Here is a 19,800-nt window from a genome sequence, read left to right as displayed (position 1 = left end):
GGAAGACTCATCAAGTCTGATAAATTGTGGTTATGATGGTTTGAGCTAATTGGCTCGTTTTGAACTGCAGCAAAACGAGTTATGAAGTTCTACCTATCTGACCTTTATAGAAAATATAGTTGGGAAAAATGTTTGGTTAATAGCTACATTAAGAACATTATTTGGTCTATATTTCATTTAAGAAGCATACAGATTCTGGTTTGGCATAATGAAAATTGCTTTTATCATATCTTTGATAAAAAGAGGTGTGATTTGGTAAAATAGAGAATCTAAAACAGTATCGGTCTTAAACTTAACTGTTTTAAAAGACAGAAAAGGTTTTTTGAAGTGAAAGAAATTAGACTAACAGTTGATTTTCTAAAGAAGGGAACAAAGAAACAGATTGTCATTTCTAGGCATGACTAATAGGAGTTGAATATCAAATGATGATGTATTGTCTTATTAGATGATGTTACATGTGTTTGCTCAACAATAAGAAAACTGAAGGGTCAATACTGCCTGGTAATTATAGATATGTTTACAGTGGATTGAAATCTTTCCCAGTCCTGTACCAGATGCATTAACAACATTTGAATTGAATTATAGAAGATCATAATTACACAACTTAAACCTAATGCTCACGAGAAAAGAGATGTCTTCTGCTAAATTCTGTTCCAGGTGAAGCAGTAAACCAAAGAGTGGAGGAGTCAAACGAGGAGATTGGGTATTAATTAAAGTTATCAATGAAAGGAGGGATCTTATGAAAACTTTAAAATATCCTGTCTTATTACTGGTTTTTCTATTTGTTTCGAATTTATTTTATTTTATTACAATTCTAAAAGCTTGGCTAAAGTTATATGTATGTGGTGAAGGGGGCCTGTGAGCATGTCCAGGTCTGCCGTGGATACATGGATGTCGAATGTCCACTCTGTGGAGTGACGGTGGGTTTTCCCCTATAACATCATTAGGGTTTTCCCACTGTGTCCAGTGTATCCACACCACTTGGCCATAACGCTGCATAGACTCATCATTATTGTTGATTTGTATGTCAACATTGTGTAATCGGTAATGGGATATTTTTTAAATTTGGGTTTGTTGTCACACCCTATAAGGGTGTGAAAGGAGGGATTTATTTGAACTTTAAAAATATCCACTTTAAATCCTCAAATGGGTTCTTGATTTCAATATCTGTGTTTAATCATTGGTGTTCGACTGTTCGCATCTCATTTGACTCAGTTACTGCTTGATCATGGGAGATAAGGTGATGCTGGGACTGTAACTCTTTTCTACTTCAGGACGAGTCAGACCGGCGGGTCTGACTACCTAACCCCTGTTCTAAGGCCCCATTCCCCTGGAGACCCTGCCCCCCCCCCTTCTCACTGGATGATCTACCCCTTCCCCTTGGAGACCCTGCCCCATCTGCCCCTATGCCCCATCAGACCTAGGAGTGGTCTGCCCCCCCCCCCTTCCCCTTGAAGACCCTGCCCCACTTGCCCCAATACATCATCCGATGTTCGGAGAAGCCTGTTGTACATTTATGGACAGGACCATTCAAGGTCATCGAGAGAACCTTGCACGCCCTAAGGGTGCTGGGGAAAGGAAGTACGGGGTACCACTGGAGCATGTGTTGTGCTGATCCAGAATCTAGTCGTACGTTGCAGGAGTTGGTGGAGAAGGGCCAGTGAACCTTTTGCTATTGCTACGAATGTGAGAGTCCCGAAAAGAGGGTTACGACTAGGTCAAGAGTGATACTGCTTGACCACATTAGAATTGTACACAGAAACAACCTTGAAACTGGGTGGAGATGGCACCCGAGCAGGTGGGACGCGTAGGCAAGAACAACTCCCTGATGCACGAGAGAACAAGCTCAACCCTTTTTTGATACTTGTGTTTTCAATTGCATTGTATATGATATGCTGGGGCAGGGAAAGATAGCCAGTTGGACTTTGTGAACCAGCCCAAACTCTGTTGCGGGTAGGGAAATGTAGACAACCCCAGAGCTCTGTACTTGTTGATTTCCAACTGCTGCATTAAAGCTGATATTATGGGACCTCTGCGACTCCAGACCACTCTTTCTAGAACACAGATTTGTGTCATTGAATACTATCATTACATATTGGAATAGACACATGGATATATGAATCCTTCAACGTCCATTCTGAAATACCACTTGATGGCCAAACACACAGCTGATGCGAATTCTCTGCCCCCTCGTCAAAGCCAGGCGATTGCAATATTGTTTTCAATTTAAAAAAAACATTTGCTCCAAGCAATCCGATCCACTTTTCCATGTTCCAGTAAGAGCATTAAAATTGGAAAAAATAATGGGACCAAAAGAAATCAAGGGACATTTAGAATAGATGTGCGATTAATTGCAATAAATCGCTAACTATGACATTAATTCGATTAATCGCGATTAAATATTGTAATCGTTTGACAGCACTAGTAAAAAATTATCGATATTTATATTTCCATTCAATAACGATAACTAGAGAGGGTACAATTTCTGGGGAAATTGTAGGGTGTGCTTGCTTGCGTCGGTTGCACAGGGGTCCGTTTTTGAATGACATTTTTACAACTGATATTTCTGTATATGTTATATAAAAATGCATACTTATTATTTATAAAGATTACATAGATTTAAAAGCATATTTTCTTTGCTGCTCATTTACAACTGAAAATACGAGTTAAGTGTAGAATGAAATAGATGTCTTCTCATTTCCCCTGCAAGAGGCAGCCTCATCGTTGAATCAAAACGAATAAATTTGGCAGACCGGTGTAAAAATTGACCTAATCTCTATGACTTAAACGTCCTTTTAAGTTTTTCCCTTCTCGTGATATTTTCAAGCATTTAGCCTACTCATATTGCATTCATTCATGAATAAAGAACCCCCTTTGAAGATTATTCTACGACGTTACCGGCAGTAGAAGATTGAATCGCGATTCAAACAGTACCATCTGCTAACTGAAAATATGCCCCCCAAAACGTAAATAAGCTTGACATTTATTTAGTGGAAAATCGCTCATTCATAAAAAGCTCACTGGTAGCGACCATTGTCAGTAACAACGCAAAATGCGATCTAGCCCTGTGTGGAGAAGCTGCCCCGGTAAATTGTACTACTGTACTACGGTACAGTACTAGACTACTGCTGTGTTCGTCTTGGTAGCGATTGCGTTGGTTGAATTCGATTTAGCCTAACCTTCCGTTGTACGGTTTAGGCTGAAATTATTTATTTTCATGAACAGATTGACAAAGTTTAGGCTGTGGCAATGAAGTTCAGGTTAGTAGTCAGATAGTTTCCCTATTGAAAGACTTTTGAGTAAGGGGAGTGCCGAACATGTTCTGTCGCCGTTTGACTTAAACAGCTGAGGAGTTTTTGTTAGCTACTCACACTAGTGTCTCGAGTAGGCTACAGCGTTGCAGTAAGCTATACTGGTTTGAAACCACAGGTAATGGTAATTTCACCAACAAATCGTTTACTAATGTCAGAATAAATTATACAACGAAAATGTATGTGAGGAATGTTTATTTTAACGATTGAAAACAGATACATCATAGACCACTGTAGTATGTGTTGCCCGGGCAACACAGGCTAATGTCATGATGCTAATACTTCAGTGAAATAGTAGACTACTGTTTCCGAAAGTAGATGTACTTCCTTAATAATATCAGCTTATATTGTACATTACACATCACAATTGTGTGTCATATCACAAAGTAAAATGAGTAAATAGTTATCACCCTGGCCTCTTTTCTTGTGGCGTTTCTGCAGCTGCCTTGCAGTAAAGCTATAGTTAGCCTAGCTATCCCCCAAGTTAACAGATGCGAAACGAATGTTCTGCCAAAGGTAGTCACGCGTGTTTTCGTGACGCTAGTGACGCAGTGACGTTAGTAACGTCAGTGACTGTGGCTAGAAAATTAGCCACCGTTAGCTTCACTTTTCGCCACAAAAACTTAACTTAAGCCTAAACCATGCAACGGAACGTAAATTCCAATAGAAGCAACTCAATCGCTACCAAGACGAAACTTTTGACACCTACGTTGTCTATGTAGGCCAAATATTGACTGAGTTTTAGGGGGGCAAAAAGAATAATAATAATATATATGTGAGAGAACAAAGGTTGTAACCTTGCCGAAGGCAAAGCAAACCCAATAATAATAATATATATGTGAGAGAACAAAGGTTGTGCCCTTGCCGAAGGCAAAGCACACCCAATAACTAGAGAGGGTACAATTTCTGGGGAAATTGTAGGGTGTGCTTGCTTGCGTCGGTTGCACAGGGGTCCGTTTTTGAATGACATTTTTACAACTGATATTTCTGTATATTTTATATAAAAATGCATACTTATTATTTATAAAGATGACATAGATTTTAAAGCTTTTTTTTTTTGCTGCTCATTTACAACTGAAAATACGAGTGAAGTGTAGAATGAAATAGATGTCTTCTCATTTCCCCTGCAAGAGGCAGCCTCATCGTTGAAACAAAACGAATAAATTGGGCAGACCGGTGTAAAAATTTACCTAATCTCTATGACTTAAACGTCCTTTTAAGTTTTTCCCTTCTCATGATATTTTCAGGCATTTAGCCTACTCATTGCATTCATTCATTAATAAAGAACCCCCTTTGAAGATTATTCTACGACGTTACCCGGTAGTAGAAGATGGAATCGCGATTCAAACAGTACCATCTGCTAACTGAAAATATGCCCCCCAAAACGTAAATAAGCTTGACATTTATTTAGTGGAAAATCGCTCATTCATAAAAAGCTCACTGGTAGCGATCATTGTCAGTAACAACCCAAAATGCGATATAGCCCTGTGTGGAGAAGCTGCCCCGGTAAATTGTACTACTACGGTACAGTACTAGACTACTGCTGTGTTCGTCTTGGTAGCGATTGCGTTGGTTGAATTGGATTTAAGGTTCCGTTGTACGGTTTAAGCTGAAATTAATTATTTTCATGAACAGATTGACAAAGTTTAGGCTGTGGCAATGAAGTTCAGGTTAGTAGTCAGATTTTTCAACTATTGAAAGACTTTTGAGTAAGGGGAGTGCCGAACATGTTCTGTCACCGTTTGACTTGAACAGCTGAGGAGTTTTTGTTAGCTACTCACACTAGTGTCTCGGGTAGGCTACAGCGTTGCAGTGAGCTACACTGGTTTGAAACCACAGGTAATGGTAATTTCACCAACAACTCGTTTACTAATGCCAGAATAAATCATATAACGAAAATGTATATGTGAGGAATGTTTATTTTAACGATTGAAAACAGATACATCATAGACCACTGTAGTATGTGTTGCCCGGGCAACACAGGCTAATGTCATGATGCTAATACTTCAGTGAAATAGTAGACTACTGTTTCCGAAAGTAGATGTACTTCCTTAATAATATCAGCTTATATTGTACATTACACATCACAATTGTGTGTCATATCACAAAGTAAAATGAGTAAATAGTTATCACCCTGGCCTCTTTTCTTGTGGCGTTTCTGCAGCTGCCTTGCAGTAAAGCTATAGTTAGCCTAGCTATCCCCCAAGTTAACAGATGCTAAACGAATGTTCTGGCAAAGGTAGTCACGCGTGTTTTCGTGACGTTAGTGACGCAGTGACGTTAGTAACGTCAGTGACTGTGGCTAGCAAATTAGCCACCGTTAGCTTCACTTTTCGCCACAAAAACTTAACTGAAGCTTAAACCATGCAACGGAACGTAAATTCCAATAGAAGCAACTCAATCGCTACCAAGACGAAACTTTTGACACCTACGTTGTCTATGTAGGCCAAATATTGACTGAGTTTTAGGGGGGCAAAAAAAATAAAAAACAAAAAAATAATAATAACTAGAGAGGATACAATTTCTGGGGAAATTGTAGGGTGTGCTTGCTTGCGTCGGTTGCACAGGGGTCTGTATATTTTATATAAAAATGCATCGGGCCTACTTATTATTTATAAAGATTACATAGATTTAAAAGCATCTTTTTTTTGCTGCTCATTTACAACTCAAAATACGAGTGAAGTGTAGAATGAAATATGACGTCTTCTCATTTCCCCTGCAAGAGGCAGCTGACAGGCTGAATCAAAACGAATACATTTGGCAGACCGGTGTACAAATGGACCTAATCTCTATGACTTAAACGTCCTTTTAAGTTGTCCCTTCTCGTGATATTTTCAGGCATTTAGCCTACTCATATTGCATTCATTCATTAATAAAGAACCCCCTTTGAAGATTATTCTACGACTTTACCGGCAGAAGATAGAATCGCGATTCAAACAGTACCATCTGCTAACTGAAAATATGCCCCCAAAAACGTAAATAAGCTTGACATTTATTTAGTGGAAAATAGCTCATTCATAAAAAGCTCACTGGTAGCGATCATTGTCAGTAACAACTCAAAATGCGATATAGCCCTGTGTGGAGAAGCTGCCCGGTAAATTCTACTACTACAGTACAGTACTACTAGTAGACTACTGCTGTGTTCGTCTTGATAGCGATTGCGTTGGTTGAATTCGATTAAACGTTCCGTTGTACGGTTTAGGCTGAAATTAATTATTTTCATGAACAGATTGACAAAGTTTAGGCTGTGGCAATGAAGTTCAGGTTAGTAGTCAGATAGTTTCCCTACTGAAAGACTTTTGAGTAAGGGGAGTGCCGAACATGTTCTGTTGCCGTTTGACTTAAACAGCTGAGGAGTTGTTGTTAGCTACTCACACTAGTGTCTCGGGTACAGTAGGCTACAGCGTTGCAGTGAGCTACACTGGTTTGAAACCACAGGTAATGGTAATTTCACCAACAAATCGTTTACTAATGTCAGAATAAATCCTACAACGAAAATGTATATGTGAGGAATGTTTATTTTAACGATTGAAAACAGATACATCATAGACCACTGTAGTATGTGTTGCCCGGGCAACACAGGCTAATGTCATGATGCTAATATGTCAGTGAAATAGTAGACTACTGTTTCCGAAAGTAGATGTACTTCCTTAATAATATCAGCTTATATTGTACATTACACATCACAATTGTGTGTCATATCACAAAGTAAAATGAGTAAATATTTATCACCCTGGCCTCTTTGTTTGTGGCGTTTCTGCAGCTGCCTTGCAGTAAAGCTATAGTTAGCCTAGCTATCCCCCAAGTTAACAGATGCCAAACGAATGTTCTGCCAAAGGTAGTCACGCGTGTTTTCGTGACATTATTGCAGACCGGTGTAAAAATTGACCTAATCTCTATGATTTAAACGTCATTTTAAGTTTTTCTCTTCTCATGATATTTTCAGGCATTTAGCCTACTCATATTGCATTCATTCATGAATAAACAACCCCTTTGAAGATTATTCTACGACGTTACCCGGCAGTAGAAGATGGAATCGCAATTCAAACGGTACCATCTGCTAACTGAAAATATGCCCCCCAAAACGTAAATAAGCTTGACATTTATTTAGTGGAAAATTGCTCATTCATAAAAAGCTCACTGGTAGCGATCATTGTCAGTAACAACGCAAAATGCGATATAGCCCTGTGTTGAGAAGCTGCCCCGGTAAATTGTACTACTACGGTACAGTACTAGGCTACTGCTGTGTTCGTCTTGGTAGCGATTGCGTTGGTTGAATTGGATTTAACGTTCCGTTGTACGGTTTAGGCTGAAATTAATTATTTTCATGAACAGATTGACAACGTTTAGGCTGTGGCAATGAAGTTCAGGTTAGTAGTTAGATAGACTTTTGATTTAAGTAAGGGGAGTGCCGAACATTTTCTGTCGCCGTTTGACTTCCTAAACAGCTGTGTACTGTAGCTAGATGTTTTTGTAGTGTGTCTCGCGTAAGCTACAGCGTTGCAGTGAGCTACACTGGTTTGAAACCACAGGTAATGGTAATTTCACCAACAAATCGGTTTCTAATGTCAGAATAAATCCTACAACGAAAATGTATATGTGAGGAATGTTTATTTTAACGATTGAAAACAGATAACGCTACATCATAGACCACTGTAGTATGTGTTGCCCGGGAAACACAGGCTAATGTCATGATGCTAATACTTCAGTGAAATAGTAGACTACTGTTTCCGAAAGTAGATGTACTTCCTTAATAATATCAGCTTATATTGTACATTACACATCACAATTGTGTGTCATATCACAAAGTAAAATGAGTAAATAGTTATCACCCTGGCCTCTTTTCTTGTGGCGTTTCTGCAGCTGCCTTGCAGTAAAGCTATAGTTAGCCTAGCTATCCCCCAAGTTAACAGATGCTAAACGAATGTTCTGGCAAAGGTAGTCACGCGTGTTTTCGTGACGTTAGTGACGCAGTGACGTTAGTAACGTCAGTGACTGTGGCTAGCAAATTAGCCACCGTTAGCTTCACTTTTCGCCACAAAAACTTAATTTAAGCTTAAACCATGCAACGGAACGTAAATTCCAATAGAAGCAACTCAATCGCTACCAAGACGAAACTTTTGACACCTACGTTGTCTATGTAGGCCAAGTATTTACTGAGTTTTAGGGGGGCAAAAAGAAATAAAAATAATAATAATAATAATATATATGTGAGAGAACAAAGGTTGTGCTCTCGCCGAAGGCTTGAGCACACCCAACTAGAGAGGGTACAATTTCTGGGGAAATTGTAGGGTGTGCTTGCTTGCGTCGGTTGCACAGGGGTCTGTATATTTTATATAAAAATGCATCGGGCCTACTTATTATTTATAAAGATTACATAGATTTAAAAGCATCTTTTTTTTGCTGCTCATTTACAACTCAAAATATGAGTGAAGTGTAGAATGAAATATGATGTCTTCTCATTTCCCCTGCAAGAGGCAGCTGACACGCTGAATCAAAACGAATACATTTGGCAGACCGGTGTACAAATGGACCTAATCTCTATGACTTAAACGTCCTTTTAAGTTGTCCCTTCTCGTGATATTTTCAGGCATTTAGACTACTCATATTGCATTCATTCATTAATAAAGAACCCCCTTTTAAGATTATTCTACGACTTTACCGGCAGAAGATAGAATCGCGATTCAAACAGTACCATCTGCTAACTGAAAATATGCCCCCAAAAACGTAAATAAGCTTGACATTTATTTAGTGGAAAATAGCTCATTCATAAAAAGCTCACTGGTAGCGATCATTGTCAGTAACAACTCAAAATGCGATATAGCCCTGTGTGGAGAAGCTGCCCCGGTAAATTCTACTACTACAGTACAGTACTAGACTACTGCTGTGTTCGTCTTGATAGCGATTGCGTTGGTTGAATTCGATTAAACGTTCCGTTGTACGGTTTAGGCTGAAATTAATTATTTTCATGAACAGATTGACAAAGTTTAGGCTGTGGCAATGAAGTTCAGGTTAGTAGTCAGATAGTTTCCCTACTGAAAGACTTTTGAGTAAGGGGAGTGCCGAACATGTTCTGTTGCCGTTTGACTTAAACAGCTGAGGAGTTGTTGTTAGCTACTCACACTAGTGTCTCGGGTACAGTAGGCTACAGCGTTGCAGTGAGCTACACTGGTTTGAAACCACAGGTAATGGTAATTTCACCAACAAATCGTTTACTAATGTCAGAATAAATCCTACAACGAAAATGTATATGTGAGGAATGTTTATTTTAACGATTGAAAACAGATACATCATAGACCACTGTAGTATGTGTTGCCCGGGCAACACAGGCTAATGTCATGATGCTAATATGTCAGTGAAATAGTAGACTACTGTTTCCGAAAGTAGATGTACTTCCTTAATAATATCAGCTTATATTGTACATTACACATCACAATTGTGTGTCATATCACAAAGTAAAATGAGTAAATATTTATCACCCTGGCCTCTTTGCTTGTGGCGTTTCTGCAGCTGCCTTGCAGTAAAGCTATAGTTAGCCTAGCTATCCCCCAAGTTAACAGATGCGAAACGAATGTTCTGCCAAAGGTAGTCACTCGTGTTTTCGTGACATTATTGCAGACCGGTGTAAAAATTGACCTAATCTCTATGATTTAAACGTCATTTTAAGTTTTTCTCTTCTCATGATATTTTCAGGCATTTAGCCTACTCATATTGCATTCATTCATGAATAAACAACCCCTTTGAAGATTATTCTACAACGTTACCCGGCAGTAGAAGATGGAATCGCAATTCAAACGGTACCATCTGCTAACTGAAAATATGCCCCCCAAAACGTAAATAAGCTTGACATTTATTTAGTGGAAAATTGCTCATTCATAAAAAGCTCACTGGTAGCGATCATTGTCAGTAACAACGCAAAATGCGATATAGCCCTGTGTTGAGAAGCTGCCCCGGTAAATTGTACTACTACGGTACAGTACTAGACTACTGCTGTGTTCGTCTTGGTAGCGATTGCGTTGGTTGAATTGGATTTAACGTTCCGTTGTACGGTTTAGGCTGAAATTAATTATTTTCATGAACAGATTGACAACGTTTAGGCTGTGGCAATGAAGTTCAGGTTAGTAGTTAGATAGACTTTTGATTTAAGTAAGGGGAGTGCCGAACATTTTCTGTCTCCGTTTGACTTCCTAAACAGCTGTGTACTGTAGCTAGATGTTTTTGTAGTGTGTCTCGCGTAAGCTACAGCGTTGCAGTGAGCTACACTGGTTTGAAACCACAGGTAATGGTAATTTCACCAACAAATCGTTTTCTAATGTCAGAATAAATCCTACAACGAAAATGTATATGTGAGGAATGTTTATTTTAACGATTGAAAACAGATAACGCTACATCATAGACCACTGTAGTATGTGTTGCCCGGGAAACACAGGCTAATGTCATGATGCTAATACTTCAGTGAAATAGTAGACTACTGTTTCCGAAAGTAGATGTACTTCCTTAATAATATCAGCTTATATTGTACATTACACATCACAATTGTGTGTCATATCACAAAGTAAAATGAGTAAATAGTTATCACCCTGGCCTCTTTTCTTGTGGCGTTTCTGCAGCTGCCTTGCAGTAAAGCTATAGTTAGCCTAGCTATCCCCCAAGTTAACAGATGTGAAATGAATGTTCTGGCAAAGGTAGTCACGCGTGTTTTCGTGACGCAGTGACGTTAGTAACGTCAGTGACTGTGGCTAGCAAATTAGCCACCGTTAGCTTCACTTTTCGCCACAAAAACTTAACTTACGCTTAAACCATGCAACGGAACGTAAATTCCAATAGAAGCAACTCAATCGCTACCAAGACGAATCTTTTGACACCTACGTTGTCTATGTAGGCCAAGTATTTACTGAGTTTTAGGGGGGCAAAAAGAAATAAAAAAAATAATAATAATATATATGTGAGAGAACAAAGGTTGTGCTCTCGCCGAAGGCTTGAGCACACCCAATAATATATATGTGAGAGAACAAAGGTTGTGCTCTCGCCGAAGGCTTGAGCACACCCAATAATAATATATATGTGAGAGAACAAAGGTTGTGCCCTTGCCGAAGGCAAAGCACACCCAATTAAGACGGTAGACCACAGATCCGCAGTAGCAAAATAAGTCTCTTCCTCAACTTTTTCCCTACACTCGGCATAAAGTTTAGTCAGCGCGGTGTGAGAGAAATGTTTGCGGCCAGGGAGCACCTGGGGTCAAGTAACTTAAGCTTTTTAAAACCTTGCTTTTTATCAATACCTTCGCGCAAACTCACACTTTCTGCAAGTTCCAACGAGTGATTTTGCTTCAGGTGGTAAAAAAGGTTTTTAATATACTAGTATTATAATTGCACCAATACGCTGTTCTTATTGGTCCAGAGACGTTCTAAGAAGTCCGAAAAACCATTGCAGACATCTCCAGAGGTCCGCAAACGATTTACAGACCTAGCAAGCGGTTGCCTTGGAGATGTTGACAACATGGCGCTCCAGACTTGTTTGATTTGGGATTGTTGTAGTATATAAGAAACCAAATATGGACTTTTCGACAGGTATGCAAACGCTTTGTATGGAGGATTATAGGGGCCAAAACTAAATAACTAAATAAATAATGTAATGGTTAAATACTTGGATAAATAAATAATTAAATAACATGGGGGATGGGGAATGGGGAACAGTCAGATGGCTGAGCGGTGAGGGAGTCGGGCTAGTAATCAGAAGGTTGCCAGTTCGATTCCCGGCTGTGCCAAATGACGTTGTGTCCTTGGGCAAGGCACTTCACCCTACTTGCCTCGGGGGAATGTCCCTGTACTCACTATAAGTCGCTCTGGATAAGAGCGTCTGCTAAATGACTAAATGTAAATGTAATATAACACCAAGCTTAAATAAATGACTAATTATTATAATTTAATGCCGAATTGAGATACAAAATACAGTATATAAATTACAGATTAAATGAGACACTAAATATATAAATGTTACATGTATTTGTGTGCAGATTTACGTTTTCATGTGTTCACATTTATTTATTTATACTTTCATTTATCCACGGTGTAACTTGTTGCAGCAAAATAAATATTTCATCCCCCCTCAAAAGTAGGGGGGCGGGTTAAAGCCTCTGATTGGTGAATGAACAGTATTACACACCAGGCAGGCTCAACCAGTCGATCAAGCTCTCTTCAATCCAGAGGGATCCTCTATCGTCTCACTCTGTAGCCTGTGCAATACTGCAAAATGTGGTACCAAGGAGTAAATACAGGGCCAGTATTGCCAATACCAATACCGATACGTTTTACTTAGAAAAGCAGTATAGCCTATCTACTTTCGTGTCGGGGAAAGCATGCCTCATAATTTATGAACTGAATGCATCATCAATATGAATATATTATATATTTGAATTCATAAAATAAAACACAGGACAAATAGTTTTGTCAAAAATACTGTTAGTAAAGTGTGCTGCTGAGTCATGTTCCTGTACGCCGGTGTTCTCAAGTGCAGCTCAACGTCACGTCTATTTTCATGAAACAATCATTCTGATTTACATGTAGCACGTAATACAAATCGTATAGGCTCTCAAGTGCTGCGCAACATCACTTATATTTCAATAAAACATGAATAAAATATCCTACTGACAGTTTTCTCAAAGCCTAAGACGAGGGAACCAAGGTTTAACAGTTTACTCGTAAAAATCGCCTTGGTTCGCCAATCTACACATAGCAATAGCCTACGCTAGGAAGGCAGTGCACGCGTTCACCCATAGGGGAGTGGAATTCTGGCAGGGAGTGAGATTTCGGCACAACACCATCGTCGCCTGCAGCCGCCTGCAGCCCAGCTTACTTGAAGCAGCCAATGGCATTCTCAGCTTCAAGGCAGCCGGCTGTCGGCCCCACCGGCCCTGCATGAAGTTGAATTCACCTATTGCTATAATTTCAGCGAAGCTCTCAATATGATGTAAAAAAAGTGAATTGGCAGTTGCCTCCATCTCTTCAGCTACCGTCAACATTTCGACCACTGTAACATGCAATATTTTATACATTGAATCCGCACTAGGTAGCCTACTGCCATCTTGAATTAGTCAAAAGCAGTCGATTTAAGTTGAACCACCAATCAGAGGCTTTAACCCGCCCCCTGACTTGGTGACAGGTGACAAAGGATTTATTTTGCTGCAGCAAACACCTGGCTCTGCCCTCTTACGTGCTTCCGCTCAATTTTCGTTGTGCTTCTGTACTGCATCTGGACTTGAGGTATATTGGTCAGATGTCTCCGGTAAACTTTTTACCGATCTAATCAGCGAACAGAGGGAGTGGCTGAGAACGAAGTTGATGCTGTGCGCTAGTTTGAGTAGTAGTTACGTAATGGCAGCGGAGAAAGATGCAATAGCGAAGCCTTTCGGTCCATTGTGGCAACGTTGCCGAATATCCAGAAGTTAAAGCCGGAGCAATAACAATCTTTGATCCCCATAGGATTTGTTTGATTTTCCAGCTAGCTCCGTTAGTGGTGAAGGAGTTGGCTAAGGCGAACGCTAGCGATTGGTTATGCAAGATCCAGAGTGGCTCTGGGCAGATCCAATAGTTTTAAACTTCAACAGAGTACCCGCCTTCAAGGAAGTTAACGCGTCAATGGATCGAGCCCAGACTCTATGTACAAATGCAATGTATGAGAGTCTGGTTAGGACCAGGCTAGCAAACAGCATGGATACACCGTGGATAAATGTAAGTATAAATAAATAAATGTGAACACATGAAAAAATCTATATATATACACACAAATACATTTGTGTGTATTTATATATTTTGTATGTCAATTAGGCATTACATTATATAATTAGTCATTTATTTAAGCTTTGTGTTATATCATTATTTACGTATCCAAGTATTTAACCATTCATTTATTGATTTAATTAATTATTTAGTTTTTGCCCCTATAATCCTCCATAGCTTTGTAGCAGAGATTTGTTAAAACGTTTGTTAACCGAGACCTGTCGAGAAGTCCACATTTGCAATTTGTCGTATTACCAGACTTGGTAGCCACCTAATTTGCACCGAACATTGCTCTCGGATTCTCGGATTTCAAAAAGCCAAACCACTTCCAAATAATTGAAGAAGAAACCCTTTTTATCAATAATTTCTTTATTGGAAGTTGCTCCCTCACCATGGCTATCGCTGCAACTGTTCTCGGCAATAAAACTAATTTTCCACGGTTAACATTAGCTACTCCACTCGAGGTGCTCAGTATATTCAAAGAACTTATATTGCTTCTATACTTTAGTAGCCTATATTTTAGTGAGCGTAGGCTACCATTTCTCCGCAACTTCCTGCTGCATCACAGAAATTAAATGGACTGCTGTTCCTAATTATTCTCTATCGAAATTATCGATATTATTGAAAATGAATTAATGTTACGATATCTTTATTGAGGGAAGTCATTACTTCGATATTTTATCGCCTAGCCCTACTGTAATTTATACAATGAACTAGCCTGGGTGCCAGCCAAATTTAGCCCGCCCACAAAATAATTTGGTCGGGAAGTTGGGTCTGGGGTCGCTCGGTTGGGGAAAAACTATGTCCGAACAAGAGCTGTTCGGACCAATCAAATTGCCAGAGCGGGCTTTATACGATGGTGGACAGATGATGGTGGACAGATGATCAACAGTAACGTAATCAACCACATCACCAAAGAGCGCTTGGGTTGAATTTGTTTTCAACAAACAACATACCCCAGCTTAGGTTGCTGCCCCCGCGACCCGACCCCCGGAAAAGCGGCAGATGATGGATGGATGGACAAACAACATACTACGTTGCTCTGATTGGTTGTAGGTCTATCCAATTGAGTGAAAAGACATTTTTTTCCGGGTTCGGTTGAAACACGCCCCATACTCACAGCCCAACGGAGCGGTATCAGACTCTAGTGATGGGCATTTCGGCTCTTTTTCGTGAGCCGGCTCGTATGGCTCAGCTCACCAAAAAGAGCCGGCTCTTTTGGCTCCCGAACGGCTCTTTAAAAAATATATGTTTTAACTATGAATTTGACTATGATGAGTGTGAAAACAATTTGAATTAAATTATGAAATGAACTCATACTCGACCGTAACCACATATCTTTAAAAATGCATTGATTTATCATGGCTCTCCTCCGAGTTTTGACTACTCTCTGACTGTGTGAGTTGGCTCGGCCCTCCCTCATGCAGGATTGACAGGAACAGAATGTGAGGATGATCGTGTGCGCCTTTAAGACTACAAGTATTTTTTTGTTGTTCTTTGAATTAGTCAATTATTTTCAATACAATTAAAATTCATTATTTCATAATCATTTAATTTGTATAGGCTGTATTAATCTATTAAAAATAGAGTCGGCTCTTCAGATATGCGAGCCAGCTCCTGACGTTCACCTTCAAGAGCCGGCTCTTGTATACTCGTGATGGATCGTTCGCGAACGATCCATCACTATCAGACTCATATTCTGACTAGAATTATGAGTATGACAACGTCAGGCTAACAATGAACTAAAATCTAGATGTATTAGGGGAAAATACTTTTCCAGAGAGTATGATACATTTTGAACAACATGACATAATAAGTGACAATGTAGGAAATAGCAGACAATTGTAGCCTACCTAATCCTTTGCATGAATGTACCAAATAACTGACCATTTGTTCAAAGAATGAGAAATTGTTTTTATGATGTGCACAAGTGACAAGATGACGTGAGGCTTGAATGAATAATTTACAGAATTTCAGTTGTGATCTGAGAAATGTAGCCTACCAAAGCAACCGTGAAAAACTGTAATATATCCACCATCTTCTTAGTTTGCCTTGATGTTATGTTAGTTATGTTTAGCTGCCTCCTTTTGGGGCGGGTGGTTGGACCAAGTGTAGTACTGCATTCTGTCCAACAGAGGACAGCAAGAGATCCCTCTTTTGTCCCCATAGAGAGAGAGGTGGTTTACAAAGTCTATCTGAGAGATCAACAGCCGGACGTTTGGGTCTAGGCTAAGGAAGGATTTTAATCAAACGATTAATCCTTCTTGGTCCTCAACATGAACTATAGCCTTTTGAATGACCCGAAAGGTATGTGTTAGATAAGTACTACAATTGAAATCTAGAATAATTCATTTTGATAGAATGCAGTAACCTTTAAAAAACATTGCCATTATACAGTGATGTACTGGCACAGCTGTCTCTCAATGTAATGTGTCCAGTTACCTCATTTCCTTTCATCTGTGTATCCTGTTCTCACTATTGTCTAGACCTGCACATATTAGAGAGGTCAAGGGGGAATTGTAGAGGATTTCCCCTGGTCACAAATGACTTCCTGGGTATTCATGGGGGCAACAATACTTCAAGATTTGGTTTCTTACCTGGCATATAGTTAAGAAGTTTCCACCCATTCCGGTCCGAAAAATACCCAAGACGGGAAAAAACTAACTGTACACATGATAATATATTGATTTACTCTCGTTTACTGTAAAACTCAATTTTATTGGTACAAAAACATGACAGCTGATGGTTATTCAAATGCAAAGTGATAGTTAGTCAAATGTAGTTTTATACAGTGATGATGCAGGTTTAATAATGATATGTTCTTCTGATACAACTAAATCAATACCAGATCTAGTTAATGAGTAACACTACATTATGTTAAAATGCAGAGGTCTTTATTCAGCACAACAGTAGAACAGAGAAAACTTCTCTTACCAACAAATAAACAACACCTGCCACTTCCTGTGCACTTTGACAGCAAATCCATTCGTGATCATATAACATATAAAATAACCTTGGAGGTAAAACATTGAACATTGAAACATAGAATTGATGTTACACATTATCATAAAAGAGAAGAAAACAAACCTGTCTCCCTTCCTTCATACAGAAGTGCTGAAAGTAGGATGATTTAGAAAGTCCTCAGAAAGCAATGATTCAGAGTCCTCATCCCCTTCCCACCCCAAATAAAATAAAATCAGTCTGTGTTATTTCCAAAAGATTTCCTTTATTACCAGAGGACCGGATAAGACAGGTAGTTCTGCCTGTTGTATGGTGGGCAGCACAGCTCAGCTGTTGCTTTCAGTCCTGTTAAGGGAGATCAGAAGGCCCCTATCTCTGTCCCCCACGGTCTGTAAGGCTTACTGAGGCTGGGGGAGGGGCCCATGGGGCTGTGGGCTGTTGCGGAGACCAAAGGAAAGGCGCTGAAGGAGAGAGGGAACGCAGACAGGGAGGTGAGGGAAGAGAGGAGGGGTGGGGAGAGCTTGGTGGCAGACACAGACAGCCCCAGGGGCAAAGTACCATTGGGGGGCACCCTGAGGGGATCTGTGGGGGACATGACAGCAAGTCTGGGGGGCACAGATGCGTCAGTGGAAGAGGAGGATGACGAGGAGGAGGGAGGGCTGCTGGCGCTCCGGGGTGTGGCTGTCCGGCCCTGGGGGTGATGCAGGAGTAGGGGGTGTGCCAGGTGGGTTGGGGGTGTCCCGAAAGCTGAGCCCCAGGCTAAGTGTCCCGTGAGCCCAGAGTGAACCTCTCTCTGAGAAGCGTAGTTGTTGAGGTGGGATACCAGGCGAACACGCAGAGGGTCAGCGCTGTCCCGCCCCTCAATGATGCTCAGGTAACGAGCCGTCTCCGCCAGACACTCCCTGAAGCCTAGACTGCGGTAGTCCTTGGCCAAAGCATGAGCCTCAAAGTAACCTGTTGAGAGACCATCTCAGAGTCAGAGAAACATCCAGAACTCATTTTTCACATGTTTTACATACATACAATACAACATCGCATATGTTGATCTTTATGAAATAAAAGTGCAATAAAAAAAAATATTATTCATGTTACCATAACTACAATCTGAGAAAGGACAGGTTAGTATAGCTATAGACAGCCTCACCTTTACCACCAGCTGCATGCAACATCTTCAGATGGTCTACTGTCATCTGCAAAACCTCTGCCTTTTCAAGTTTAGCAGAACCCTGTAACAGGAATTATCAAGTCACTTTGACCATTACCACAAAATGTACACACACAGAGAAAAATACGTTTCTTTCTACAATAATCACAAGGCAATGACTTGAAGAAAAATTACACCATGTAGCTGCATACCTGCTTTTCAAAGGCACTTGGAACGAGTCTTCTCAGTTCGGACAAACTGTTGTTGATTCGATCACGACGTCTTTTCTCAATAATCTACACATAAAAGAAAGCATAACATCACGCAGTGGCCGGCAGTGATGTAAGAGAACAGCCGCTTCATGACATCCATGCGTAATTACGCACGGCAAGATAAATGGATGACTCACTCCTCTGCGCCGTTTTCTGGCTTGAACTTGAGTTGTTGTAGGAGGCGACATGGAGTTGAGGGGAGAGTCCAGGTGTCTGGAATAAATATAAGATAATAAATTAATTGTAAGTTTACATACAATTAAATAATAATATTACGATCATTGGTAATGAAAGATCCATAATAAAGTGACACATTGTGGTGTGTGGGGTGTATTCTTTTCAAAATATTGTTAAACACATGTTAAACGTATTCTACTACGAATTTCATAGTTCATTATTTTAGAAAGGGCTATCGTTAGCGCATTTCCCAATAACACAACGCAGAACGTGCACATTTAGCAAAAATGTCTTTCTCGTATTCTATCAAGACTGTATCCTTTAACATAATAATTCTGTTTCTCCGATGCAATCATGGAATTACAACAAACTGCAAGAAAGTAATTACTGAATTTACCCATTTTCGTCAGCACTGTCTTTCTCCACTTCAATATTGTCATCCAGTTCGCTGTCGGACGAACTGTAATTATGATTTCTTTTCATTTTGCTTCCAGGCAATGTTGAGAAAAGTCCTTTAATGTGAGCTCAGTGTGCACTGTCAGCGGTGGGTCTGCGCAACAGTTTAAACGTCAAACCTTGTTCCCATGGTATTATTTTCACACGGAGTAGAAGAGGGGCGGGAAATGGGCGGGCATCCAAATCACTGAGCCTATTAAAATCAAGCTGACACTTGAGTGACATGTTTGGACGTTTTTAGACGATGGATGTCCCAAAGTGGTGTATGGGCCTCTATTCCTCCATGACCCATTGAAATGTAATCGCTCAATTTAAAACTTTAAGGTAAAATCCTTTTTGTAAGTAAGATTACACTTACATAACAGACAGAAAGAATGGGAAAAGATGCATAATGCTAGAGAATAAAGGTAATCTCTGTACTGTGTGTGTGTGTCCATGCCTTGGGCCTGAGGGCAGCAGGTTGCTGACATCAGAGGCTGAACACAAGACCCCTACTAGCCTGATGTCCTTCTCACCAGGCAGCCTCTCAGATCAGCAGACAACAACAGCACATGGAGCCCTCTCATTCAGCTGTGTGAAGTTGGGGGGGTCACACATGGCCTTTCACCAGTGTGTGGCTCTTTGTCAGCTGTGTGGTTCAACAACAGCATTGATCAGCCTGGGGCCCCAGTTTACATTAGTGTTGCCAGGCAGCGCTAGGA

At 40.2% G+C, this 19,800-nt stretch overlaps 1 protein-coding gene across 1 annotated transcript; it reads right to left on the bottom strand.

Moving 5' to 3' along the window:
• Window positions 1-16,815: 16,815 nt before the first annotated feature.
• LOC136944573 (hairy/enhancer-of-split related with YRPW motif protein 1-like) lies at window positions 16,816-19,163 on the bottom strand. Its single transcript, XM_067238384.1, has 5 exons — window positions 19,041-19,163; window positions 18,604-18,679; window positions 18,407-18,490; window positions 18,195-18,276; window positions 16,816-18,004 (listed from the first exon to the last, which is right to left on the bottom strand). Exons 1-5 carry the CDS (start codon window positions 19,124-19,126, stop codon window positions 17,409-17,411), a joined length of 924 nt encoding a protein of 307 aa, XP_067094485.1. The 5' UTR covers window positions 19,127-19,163; the 3' UTR covers window positions 16,816-17,408.
• Window positions 19,164-19,800: the final 637 nt, after the last annotated feature.

The sequence above is a fragment of the Osmerus mordax genome, chromosome 6 (genome assembly GCF_038355195.1).
Source record: "Osmerus mordax isolate fOsmMor3 chromosome 6, fOsmMor3.pri, whole genome shotgun sequence".
In the NCBI taxonomy this organism is placed as follows: Eukaryota; Metazoa; Chordata; class Actinopteri; order Osmeriformes; family Osmeridae; genus Osmerus; species Osmerus mordax.
This window is presented reverse-complemented; position numbering and strand designations above follow the sequence as displayed.